The sequence below is a fragment of the Brugia malayi genome, assembly GCF_000002995.4.
Source record: "Brugia malayi strain FR3 genome assembly, contig: Bm_v4_ChrX_scaffold_001, whole genome shotgun sequence".
NCBI lineage: Eukaryota > Metazoa > Nematoda > Chromadorea > Rhabditida > Onchocercidae > Brugia > Brugia malayi.
Window position 1 is genome coordinate 7,625,622 of NW_025062479.1, and position 13,784 is coordinate 7,639,405.

At 34.0% G+C, this 13,784-nt stretch overlaps 1 protein-coding gene across 1 annotated transcript; it reads left to right on the forward strand.

Moving 5' to 3' along the window:
* Window positions 1-9,558: 9,558 nt before the first annotated feature.
* Window positions 9,559-12,748, forward strand: Bma-prdx-3.2 (Uncharacterized protein; the record flags this gene model as incomplete). The annotated part of the gene is made up of 5 exons (XM_001898957.2): window positions 9,559-9,642; window positions 9,717-9,931; window positions 12,060-12,219; window positions 12,310-12,389; window positions 12,523-12,748. The coding sequence occupies 5 exons, from the start codon at window positions 9,559-9,561 to the stop codon at window positions 12,746-12,748; spliced, it is 765 nt and encodes a 254-aa protein (XP_001898992.2).
* Window positions 12,749-13,784: the final 1,036 nt, after the last annotated feature.

Sequence of the window (13,784 nt, forward strand, 5' to 3'; positions counted from 1 at the left end):
AACTAAAAATAGAAAAAGATTGGGTAACACAACCTGAAATCATGTTATCAGTATTTTAGAGTGAGCTATGATATACGTTGGTTTTCAAGATACTTGTAAGTTCTTTTGCGTTCCTTTCGTCAAAAAAATATATTGCTCGGCATAATGGAATTGTTTGCTTTTGTACTACTTTTTTTCCTTGCAATATTTGTCTGAAATAAACTTCGCATCAATTGTTTATCAATTTCCCAACTGATCTGTTTTTTAATATTTGCCTAGCTAACTGATTCATCCATTACAAGAAATATTGCTGAAAATATGTACATTGCAGATAACACAGCTTACTTTAGGTTTTGTCAGGCCGATAGAGGATACTTTGCTTGGTTTCAGTGGTACCGTACGTGTCGCAAAACACTAAACTACTATATGAGAGTAAGAAATACGATATATGAAATTTTACAAGTAATGTTTGTACTTTGAGCTTTTTGTTTTAAGACCGATTACTCTTTAGCAGTGCTATCATGTAACATTTTTTATCTACTACATATATTTTGTTTCTTCATATTTGCTTGCTATAATCATTAATAAGGTGCCATTATTTTGTATTATCAATAAGGCGGCATTGTTTTCACTAAGCGCCAAAAAAGGGAGCATTGTTTGTTTGATCTAAGAACAAAGATAGATCAACGAGTCTTCGCCTCTCGACAAGTTTGGTAAAGGAAACGACGGATTCGCTTTCGACAAGTTTGTGATACAACTACGACTCGTCTCTGTCAAATCATTGTACTTTATTTCTTCTAATAAAGGAATTATTATATTCCTCTGTTATTCTACAAATTTACACTTCATCCAGCGAATCATCCCGAAATCAACAACGTCTCCCGAAAAGTAATATTCTTAAATCTTCAAATTTTTCACAACAGTACATAGGCTAGGCATAGCTGGATAAGTTTTTTCGCATAACACTTGGATTTGCATAAATCTAAAAATGCATTGGGAATGAAGCACTACTTTGCATTCTTTCAGAATGTTCAATAATTTAGAGCAGAACATATGTCCTATCAGGAATTTCTTTGACTAATGATGATGTCCTTGTAGTTTTTTAGATGATGGAAACGAATACTCGAATAAAAACTTTATTGCTCGGCTTTATGAGAATTATTAAATAGTATCAAATAATATCACAGACAGTTTATAGCAGAGAAATTGGTTGGAAGTTTCCATATGTTAAAGATTCTTCCGGTGAGGCGGGAGTGCTGAGACGAATCGAGTAAAGGCTGCTGTGACTAAAGACTGATCTAGACAGTGGATTTTTTTCTATATAGTCGACTTTGATTTCCAACAGGAGACCTTTAGATGAGTGAATAAATTATCAGGCATAATGACATTTTTACAGCATATTATCAATACACACAAGATTAATTGCAAATTGGAAATGTTTTATGATGATTCATGACACAAGTTTAAATGAAACAGTCGGTGATGTTAGAGTCATTAATAGTCTTTAGCCTATAGACTGCCATCTTATAGACTGAAACAATCAAAGAACAGCTGCAAGTTTATATTCAAACGCGAATTGAAAAGACACAATTCACTATTTGCCTCATCATGAAGTTATATCTCCTTATAAATCCATAACAAAACTTAGAGTAGTCCAAGATGCTTCTGCCCAACTTAAAAGAACAAGAAGTTTGAATGGAGCTTTATATAGTGGAACCATAATGCTTCCGGATTTATTAGCAATTGGAACTGCATCCTTACCACAGGAAGGTGAAAAAAAAAGTATTATATATTTAGTGACAAAAGAAAACCGAAAAATTATCGGTTTAAGAGAGTTCTTTTTGGAATTATATCGTCACCATTTTTACTACCGGCTACACTCAAGCACCGTGTAGAAACTATGGGAAGGCAAATCAGAAAATACTTATAAGTAGACAATGTTACATTGTCAATGAATGAAACAAAGGAACCAACGACAAAAACTTCAATAAAGCGATAGCCAAACACGATCGAATAGAGGAAGCATCAGCAAAAATTCTTAGCGTCATCTGAACAAACGATAGAGACACAGCTTGTCGCGAAATTCTAAAATATTAAAAATAATACCAATGAAAGTAAAATAAGGGTAGAAAATATGTCCGTGAACCCTTCGCAAATAATGCTTGTAGATAAATTTTATTTTAACCATGCTTATACTGTAAAACTTTGTCGTAAAAATTAAGGTTCCAGTCTGAATATAACTTTGTGACTTAGAGTCGAATTGAACTTTTGTATGCTCAACAGCCTTACTTGTTTGCTATTGTAGCTGGCATAAATGAATGCGTTGAATGATAGGTCTGTTGTAAGGATTTTATTTGTTAACAACAATAATATATAGGTATTAATATATAGGTAAATCTATAGCAGCAATATTGATAATTTTGTAGAATATCTACAAATGAAATGAAGAAAATGGATAAATGAATAAATTGGTCGGGAAATGAGCTGAATTGTGAGTGAGGAAGAGCAGCAGAATTGTAGCTTACTGGTAAGGAAAAAACTGATAAAACTGAGAAGTTGATTGAGACAAAAGGTTTAGACCCTTATATAGTGGGTCTGACTTGCAGCAACAGCATGATTATTGAGTATCAGATGATCTTTACTCTTTATATAGTAAGAGATGGGTTTTAATACTGTAGTTTCTTAAGGAATGACTATTAGCTTAGAAAACCTTTACAATATTTCGACATTGTAAGCAAATTTTAAAGAATAGTATGATAGTATGATTCTCACGAATCAAGAGGAGGTAAAACTCCTACAATTTTGTTATAGTTTCAAGGCGACTGTTCATGAGCAAAACATCCCAGACATTCAGAAGTTGAATTACGTGATATCTTGTCTTAAAGGAGATGCATTGCTAGCTGTGAGGGATTTTGATATAGCGCCAGAAACTACGATGTAACAATAGGTTTACTAATGGAAAAGTATGGTAAACTTTTCATTGTAAAAAAACCACTTTATAATGAACTGAATTCCACCAAAAGAAATGATCGTGATTGGAAAGCAATCGTCAAAGCCACAGAAGAGAATATTTTGACAGCTGGAAGCTACAGGTGGAAATTTAAAGATTCAAATAATGAAATTTCAGTAGAGAATAAATTAACAGCGTGGATAGTGGATAAATTATACCAACTGAAAGAGAAGTCGACGAGTAAGCCAGTTAAAGATATCGGACAATATTTGACAAGACTAGTACTGAGAAATGAAGTAGTTGTTAGAAGTTAAGCGAATATAAGGGAGAAGAAAGCAAATAAATATAATGTTAAGGATGAAACTTCAGCCTTAGCCACAAACAATTCACCAAAGGGAGATAATACAATAAAATCAAAAAAGATTCCAGAAGAAACTCCAATTAGCGGAAAAATAAGGCCATGCGTATTTTGTGATAAAGACCACTGGAATAATGAATTTAACATTTTTCCCACACTCAAACTCCAGATGGAACGTTTGAGGAAAATCACTGCATGTTTCAAATGTCTTTGAACAGGGCATGCAACAAGTAATTGTAAAAAAGGGTAACTTTTGTGTTTCCATTATAAAGGTCAACGCAATACGGCACTGTGTCATCTCAATTACAAGGAGTTCATGCAAACAGTGGATTCCAACAAAGGAAAATTAGATTCAATCATAATCGCTAATTCTATTACTGAAAAGGGAATTCAAAAGAATAAGCGAACCTTATTATTATTTAAGAAAATAAGTATGATCAATTCAAGCCGCCCAGAAATTCAACAAAAGACTTTAGCTTTATTCAATACTGATTCTCAATTGTCCATATCAAAGGAATTGGCATATTGATTAAATTCTACAAGGAACCAAAGAAATGGAGCTAAACATTGCTTCATTTGACAACACGACACCAAAAGCGTGTCTTATTACTAAGACTGAAATCGGAGTAGAAATTGGAAATAAGGAAATAATCTGATTAGATGCAATACTACCTGACCAATGAATTACAAGCGGATAATTTTAATAGAAAGAAATTATCGAAGATAAACAAAATCAATTAAAAAATTTCACAGATCAATGGAAACAACCAAATATTCTCATAGGTGCTGATTACTTCGTTAAGCTTATTCATTTCGACAAACCAGAAAACTTAAGATCCAGATTTTCTTTGATCTATAGGAAGTTGGACCTACGCTAGCTGGAAGTGGATATATAAACGAAGTTCACAACAATAAAACCATATCAGTGGACCATGCTCATCTAGCCAATGCATAATATAAATACAGGCTTAGATCATTTACAAAGTGGAACTGGCAGTGATGAAAAAACATTGCTATCGCGAAACTCGAAATAATCTCGTATGTGCATTGTTTAGTATGTTAAAAACTACTCCTTTGTTCCAAATCGAATTTGCTTACAATGTCGAAATATTGTAAAGGTTTTCTAATTTAATAGTCATTGTTGGAGGAGCTGATAATATTAAAATCATCTCATATTATATGAAGAGTAAAGATCATCTGATAGCTCTTTACTCAATGTAATTAGGCACTTGTTGCAAATCAGTTTGCCCATTATAGAGCATTTAAAAATCCTTTTTCTCAATCAGTTTTTTTAGCAGCAAGCTATAATTCGGCTGCTCTTCCTCACTCATAGTTCATTTAATTTTTCTAAGTTCCTCATCGACACTTTGTTAAAAGAAGCCAAAATCAAAGATTCAGAAGCTTCTCGCTGAAGTAAATGAATTTGATCTAACCCAACTGAAGCAAACACTTTCACGAGAACTTAAACAACAGTACGAAATCAGACTGCGGATCATCAAAAAAATGACCAGACTTTTTGATTATCATGCTAATATGCTTGATACAGTTGCTCAAAAATAGTCGATAATCCACAGATATTTTAAACTTAACAGCTGACATAAGAGAAGCTATCATTACTCTAAACATTTATCTTGAAGGCCATGAAGTGGCACTTCTACGACTAAGCCACGAAGATACCGGAGTGTCAACCTTAGAGGGGAAAATAATCACCAATAGCGCAACAGTAAACCTTCCACAAGTTGTAAGAATATTTCGAAGCCATCGATGAAAACTTGGAACAACCCAGTGTTGAAATTGCAATTGGAAACAAACTACGCTTCGATATTATACAAAGTGTACCAATTAAAGTCGAAATTGACAGGATGGCCAATTCATAAAACCTGGCAATTTTTGAAAGAATTAGTACCAGAAACAAAGAAGTTACTCGAAATCAAACTATAACCAGGGAGAAATTAAAATTAATGCTAATGATGAAACTTCAGCTTTATCTACAATGGATAAATAATTCAATCAAATCAATTAAGTCAACTTTCAAAATTAAAGGAAACTATTGGCAGAAAAACTAGAAAACCATGCGCATTTTGTAACAAGGACATGTTTCAAGTATCATCGAATAGGGCATAAATCAACTGAATGCAAAAGAAGAAACCTTCTTGTTTCTATTGTATTGCTACGACATTGTCCACTGAAATACAGAGAATTCTCACAACAAGTAAGTTTCAATAAAGAAATTGTGAATTTTACTTTTATGTAAGGATATGGGGGTAGCTAATCCATACCACTCAGAAATTCAACAAAAAAGCTTTGGCATTATTTGACATTTGGCTCACAATCATTCTTTATATCGAAAGAGTTGGCAAACCGATTGAGATGAGACAGAACCAAAAGAGAAAATCTGAAACTCTTCTCATTTGGTAGCAAAACTCCGAAATCATATCGAACTACAAAATTAGGAATCGGAGTAAGTCTCTCTGAAATTATAATCATTGATACGAAATTAACTCCGAAATTATAATCATTGATACTTACGAACTCCGAAATTATAATCATTGATACTTACGAATTAAATTACCTAACAGAGAAACTACAAGTAATTAACTTAAACCGCCAGCGTTTGCCACAAATAATAGCTCAAGAAAAGCTTGCTAAATGAAGTTCATTAAATGGCATCAGGATTCTATGTAACCCATACAAAGGTTGGTCCTATAATAAGTGGAGGAGGATATATCAACAGATTTCACAATTATGACGAAAATATAAATTGGGGATAGTTGCTTCAAATCAAAGCGATGAAACAGTGTCACTATGATCTCAGAAATAGAAAACCCTAATACTTATGATGACGAGCAAGAGTTAAGACATTTCAAAGGAACAATCGCTAAAAATGGAAGATATCAAATATCTTGGCTCTGGAAAAGTTCGAATGTTTGTCTAAATGATAATTGTAGTCTTTATATCGGAAGATCAAAAATATTAGTTAGATAGTTCATAGTGACAAATTACTTCTCAATCGTTACAACGAAATAATTCAAGAACAAATGGGATCCAAAACAGTGGAAGAAGTAACCTCAGAAATGAATCAGGTTGCCTTTATATATAATTTGCCGCATCATGAGATATTAACACCAAATAAATCGGCAATAAAATTAAGAACTGTTTACGATGTTTCCGCTCACACCGAAGGTATGTTCTATATCTGGTCTGATCGGACTTCCAGATTTAACAGGCATATTGCTTCGGCTAAGAATGAAAAGGCATTTTTACAATTGGAATTACACGTTTTCTTTGGTTGAAAAACATAAACAGATCAGTCATCGAAGACAACATAATATGTTATAGTTTCCAAAGAGTTCCATTTGGAGCGATATCATTCCTTTTTACGAGCACTCAACTACTATTTAGAAGCTCATGGAAGCAAAACGGCCTCCTTAAAGGTTCAAAAAAACCTTTACGCTGACAAAATTATATTACCGGCTAAAGTAACTCAGGAAGCACTCAAACTTCACGAAGAAACCAAATGTATCTTCAAAGATGAACAGCAGAGAATTTTTTTCAAATGACAATGAATTCAACAAAATGTCATTCCTGAACACGATCCAGCAGAATCATACTAGCTGAAGAAAATCCTTGGAGTTAATTAGAATCACAAAAAGGATATCTTTCAAGCCACCCTAAAACATAGGGACAGTGGAGATAAAAAAACAATTTTACAATTCGTAGCATCTCAATACGACCCAATGGGATTCCTTGTTCCATCTATGATACAATTAAAATTATTTAGAATTTATGGAGAAAAAACAGTACTTGGGGATCGCTCTATAAAGATAAAGAAATTTGGTGATGGTCAGTAGATGTAAGGAACACCAAGACATGGATATGTTCAGAGAAAACGCAACTTCATGTCTTTATAGATGCATCAAGCGTGGCATATTCAATAGCAATACACAAGCGTTGCTAAGATACTCAAGGAATCGAAACGTCCTTGATATTCGCTAAATTCCGAATCGCACCAATTAAAGGTATCATTACACCCTGACTGAAGTTATTAGCAATGTTTATTGGAGTACAGTTCAATTCAATTTGCATTAAATCAGTTAGAACTTGAAAATACACTAGTAATGTCATGGCCCGCCTCTAAATGTGCATTATATTGCATCCACAACCGTTCCCAACTACCACCAAATTATGTGCAAAAATGAGTAGAAATAAGAAAAGCAATATTCATGTTTCGTTACATTTCAAGTATAATCCGGCCGATATTGTAACAAAAAAACTATCTTCAATCAAACTTAAGAATTATGAAATATGCTGGAAAGGGCCATCATAGCTGGAAAAGGAGAAAACCAACTGACTACAACAGGAATACAAGTTCGACGGAAATTTTGGACATGAAGAAGAAAGCGAAATTTTTGTCGTCACAACAAAATTGTTATAAAGAGAAATTTTAAACTTGAAGACGCTAGCTGTTTTAGTGAGTGGTCAGGAGTAGTAAAAACAAGAAAAATTCCATGGTTACAATCCTTATCAACGATAAAGGATCAACTTACAAGGGATAATTACAAATTAGCTAGAAAGATTGATTAGACAAGCGCAATCGTAAGGAATAACTGAAAAAGAAATAAGTAAATGGAATCTATATTGCAACAAAGAAAATTACTGTTCCAGAAGTCGGTTAGAAAATTCCGAATTGAATGAAGATAGTTTACATCCTATTTACCTTCCAATACACAACTCAATAACTGAGATATTTATACAACGACAATAAGAGGAACTGTACCAAGCCGAAATATGCCCATACACTATCGAAATTGCAAACAGATTTCTGGATATTCAAATGTAGAACCAAAATTAATTAAACAAATGTATGATTTGCAAGAGATGGGAATCGAAACCATTTAAACTGCCGAGTCTTCTAAAAACCGAAATCATACGTTTTCGAACATTTGTGTACGTTGGATTAGATCATGTGAGTCTTCTTTCTACTAAAACTGAGTTCGGTAATATGTTGCCCGAAGGGGTTACCCTAAATTAATCTTGAATGATAATGCTGGCCAATTTCAGTTAGTTTTCCAGAGAACTATCTCCAGACTATTACAGAATGAAATGTACAACTAACAGAATTCATAGCAAATAAAGGAATGGTATGGAAAAATACCATACGAATAGCTATGTGGGGTGGAGGATTTTATGAAATAATAATTGGAATAACCAAAAGTGCAATGAGAAAAGCCATGGGGAGGAAGTTGTTAATGAGAAAGAGAATTAATAACATTAATGATAGAAATACAAGGTATATTAAATATACGTCCACTAACTTATGTAAATTTTGAAGATAGTCATATGCCCAACTTATTTCGTTTCACTAACGCTTCGCTCAATGTTCCAGTGTTTAACGAAATGATCCGGAAGAATTTTCTTCACACAAACCAAATACGAAAGAGAACTTATCAGATATTGGACAAACACCCTCAAGACCTTAGATACATTTTGGAACATATGGGCAAATGGGTATTTGAGCAGTCTTCGAAAAAGAACCCAAACAGCACATTCCTCTCCAAAAGATGTAGTAAAAGAAGGGCTCCCAGGATAGTCAATGAACCAGAAATTCCCCGTGGTATATGGAAACTAGCCACAATAAAGGAAATTGAAAGAGAAAGGGATGGAGAAGTAAGAAGTGTCTCAGTAGAATTACCACAAGGAAAAATTCTCAACAGATCAGTGAATATGCTGCACCCACTGGAAATCAACGACGAGGGAAATTCGAATTCTCAACCAACAGTGTTTAATAAATCAATTCAAAGTATCGATAGCTCAACGAACGTGTTACAAGACTAAAAAAGACGAATAATGATTCAGTTCCTCCTATCCAAAATTTCCTAATTGACTTCCCCGTCAGAAGTGTCGCGAAATCCTAAAATATTAAAAATAAAAATATAAATGAAATAAGGATAAAAATATGTTCGAATTTTTGAACCCTTCCCAAATGATGTTTATACTGTGCATTCTTTATACATTGTTTCCAATAATGTTTATAGCTTAAATCCCTTGTTTCTAATGTTTCTATCGTAAATCCTTCATACATTCTTTCCTACTTGATATCTGAACCTTAAATTACGTCCCTCTTTCCTCGTTTATATTATGACTATAACCATTCTTCAAGCCTGACAAAGAATTTATCATCACTATTCTCAGTTCAACTATATATGTACTTAGAATCAAAACCCTGATAATGATAAAAAAAACATGGACATCTCTCATAAAGGAGTGGCGAATGGGCGTTAACGAAATACCGAAGCTAGCAACGGATATCTCACAGCGACGACAACTTCATATATTCACCGATGCTTCAAGTGTTGTATGTCAGCAGTAATAGATTTCGAACGAGCGCAACAATGAGAGAGGAAGAGTGTTACTTTTCGCTAAATCAAGACTCGCTCCAATCAAAGGCATGAATATACCACGACTAGAATTACTTGCAATGCTTACTGGGTAGGAGTTGCCAATTGTTATACAATAATTGAAATTGCAAAAATTATCAGTTGTGCTGTGGTAGAATTTAAAGTGCGCATTGCACTAGATACAAAATCGATCGGAGTTGCTATTTACACTTTTCATTCCGATACATCCCATGTAATTATGACCCGGTTGATATTGCAATCAAAGGATTCCTCCCGCAAAATTCAGACAATATGAATTATGATGAGAAGGGTCACTGTGGTTAAAGCAACCCAAAAGCGAATAGCCCTGGTGTGGATATCAAAATACAGAAGAACATGAAGAAAAAATGGAAAGGGAAGGACGGATCACTGCAAAGGTATTCATTCAAACAATCCAGGAAGTATGGTTTTTGTTTATAGATGCAAGTCGATTTAGCGAATGGTCCAAATTATTAAAACCACTATTCGACCTTTCAAATTTATTAAGCAAATGACAATAGAGAAGATAGCACGGTTACAACGAGTTGAAGTTGAAGGGAAGAGACTGTCGCGGATTTTAACATCGCGAAGCACTAAATAAATGTTAACAATGCTTAATATAGCAATCAATTGATGTCTTTTACAATTCATCGTAATGGTTTAATTGACTTTTGATCTTATACCAATTCATATACTATGAGCATCTATCATGTAATGTCTATTACAACTCATAGCAGCCATTTATCATAATGCCTAGACAAACCATTGTACTCTCTTTCGTGATATCCATTTTTAAACCTATTGTTAAAGTTACTTACTATCATTCTTTGTACAAAAATGGCTAATTATAAACATTCCCACATTTTAACACATATAATGTAAGATAACTGCTATATAAGGATCACCCTTGTTAAAACATTTAGTATATGTGTAATTATCGCAAGGACCGACGATTCCAATTTCAATTGTTCTCTATCAACGTTTTGTCCCATTACTTCTGCTAATAAAGAACTTGGATTATATTTCTGTTACCTCACGCATTTACATTTACATCCAAGACAATCTCCCTGCGATCAAACACCTCTCCCAATATTATTAATTAAACAAATCAAAACCTTCCACGATAGAGACTAACACCGGAAGATTTTAAATTTAAATTAGCGAAATGGGTGTTGAGTAGTCACGCACAATACGAAGGAATTAATGAAAAAAAAAAGAAAAAATGAAATTGCGAGGCGATCACAGAACAATATCTCAAGTCCACCAAGGTTGTTGTATACATTCGAACCGACATGCGGATACCTGCAATGAGATTCAACAACATTACCCGGACAGTGTGTACTAAAACCTTCTTAAGATTATTATTATCCATTATTTCTGGCAAGACAACTACTTCCACCACATCTTCGCGTTTCTGCAGAGATTTAGATAATCAAATGGAAATAAATGGAATTTTTTTGAAACAAGTCACTCTTAATGAATGGATAACGAACAACGATATATAGTACTTACATGAATAGTTAAGAACTAAATCTCAATCTATAACAAATTTTGTTTTTACAAAGGAGAAATGCTTATCTACAATAGAAATGGATTAGTGTCAGATCACGACAGTACGGCCATTGTCTTAACAAAGTGGGAAATGTATAACGAATACTAGTATTGTTTTATGGAACGAAAAGGAAGCAACTAAGAAATGCTTATACAGGGAAGTTGGGATTCATGCCGTAGAAATATACTCCAACAGAAAGACAGCCTAGCTTCTCAATACAGTTTCATCAATGTTCTGAAATTTTACAATTTTTAATTCGTACTTGCTTACACTCATTTACAAAAGCAGTGACATTAATTATGTTTAGAATTATATCGTACCTAATGACCATTAGATCAAAATCGACTTCAAAGGTCCCAACGCTCATGATTTCAGTCTCATGATTGTTAAACGGGGCCTCTCAATTCTTCAAAATAACAAATCCTACATAATACAATACTTCTAACACTGTATAGATAACCAGTCCTAAACACTAAGATAATAAGCTTTCTAATAACACTACACTAATTACATGATACAACTTTGCCTACAGATAACATTGTTTCTGAAACTATAAATTACACATGCAAAACTGCAACTTCGATGTCAGATCGAAAACACGCAATCCGAGAAAAACCAACTTGCAACATACTTAAGTACTAGCAGTAGCTCTTCAAAAAGATGCTGATGAATTATAAGGACTAATTTCTATTCCAAATTTTCAGCAGTCCAAAACGGTAGACTAAACTTTTTGTATATTGATAATGATTTGTTTGTTAATTTATTAATTTTTCACCTTGGTCTTGAAATTGATGTTAGTTTCAGTACCTTCGTTTGTCCAACCGAAATTACTGCCTTTAGCGATCGATGTGCGGAGTTTCAGAAATTAAACACAGAACTGATTGCATGTTCGTGCGATTCACATTTCTCACATCTAGCATGGATTCAAACCCCACGTAGTGAAGGTGGTCTCGGTGACATGAAGGTTCCCGGTATTTATAAATTTTTACAAGTTTAAGTAATATTCCGGTTTTAATTTCAATACTCTTAAATAGGCTGGAAAGTTTCCTTGCAGATTCCAGTGCTTGCAGACTTTAATAAAGATATAGCGAATGCATTCGGTGTCCTTGATCATGAAACAGGTATCTCATATAGGTAAGATGCCATATCTTGACACTTTGTCTAGGACATTTTAGAGTTTTTTTTTTTACAAATTCAAATGTGTTGTCTCTTAAACAAAACTGAGGATGTATCTCTTTTAGTTATTAATTCTTCTAGTTCTTTTCAGAGGTTTGTTCTTAATCGATCCAAGTGGTGAAATCCGTCATTCTCTCGTGAATGATCTTTCGGTTGGTCGTAGTGTGGATGAAGCATTTCGTACGCTAAAAGCCTTTCAGTTTGTGGAGAAACATGGTGAAGTATGTCCGGCAAACTGGTCCGATGATAAGCCAACAATTAAGCCCGGCATCAAGGAGTCCAAGGAGTATTTCAAAAAGGTCGATGGTCATACATAAAAAATCCAGTAGCACCTAAAAATGATTTATTTGGACGACGTGAAGTTCTTTTTTTTTTTTTTTGAATAACAGAGTTTTTTGTTTCTGTTTATGTTAAGGTTATAATTTAGTTGCTTTCTGTAGTTATATGTATGCGATTTACTCTAAATAATAAATATCTGAGAAAGGCTAATATCTGTTAAGTCACAGAATTCAAACACTACACGGCTGAATTAGTTTGGAGAAAGCACGTTTTTCGATGCATAATATGGTTCCTACATGAATCATGCTTGTTTTGAGTGAACTGCACTGGTATTTGGTTTAAAACCTGTGAGAATAACACATCAATTATATCACCAACTAAGGTGTAGGTAGCTTCACATAAGGATAGGAAGTTGTATTTCGAGTTTTAAAGTGGAATTGTTATCTTTTTATATGAGTTGCTCATTCAATATGGCAGACAGGGAAGTGATTGTATTCACACACAAATAATGGGAGGAAAAAGTTGTGGTAATTCCCGGGTTAAAACAGGATGTAGGAAACAAAAGAGAGGAGGGCTCTGTGTTGAAAACTGTTTGCAGGAGCGAAATTGTGGTTGTAAAGAGATGTAACAGCATGAAATGTGGTGTCCAGTTAACCAATTACGCTCGAAATCACCAGTCATTTTCGCCTTTGATGGCGCCAAATTTTAAAATATTGTAAAATACATAAGTACTTTGCTGATAACTGTGATTGAAATGTACCCAATGCATGGTGCATAAACAATGGCGGAACCAAAAACAACGAAAAGTGTCTTGCGCCGTATAAATTTTATTCGGGGGGTGTCAATGCCAGCAACCCAAATGTTTTTATTCTTTAAGATCAAAGAACGTGTGTCGTCGTCGTCTAGCAACTGGTCAGATTTCTGCTGGAAAATCCAACAGTTTTCAACATCCACCAAAGACTTCCCAACATAAATCCATTTGAGAAGTCAAATTGATCTGAAGAGTCAAGAAATATACCATGTTTTGAATAACTGGTCCGAATCAAGAAATATACCCATATTTTGAACTCTTCT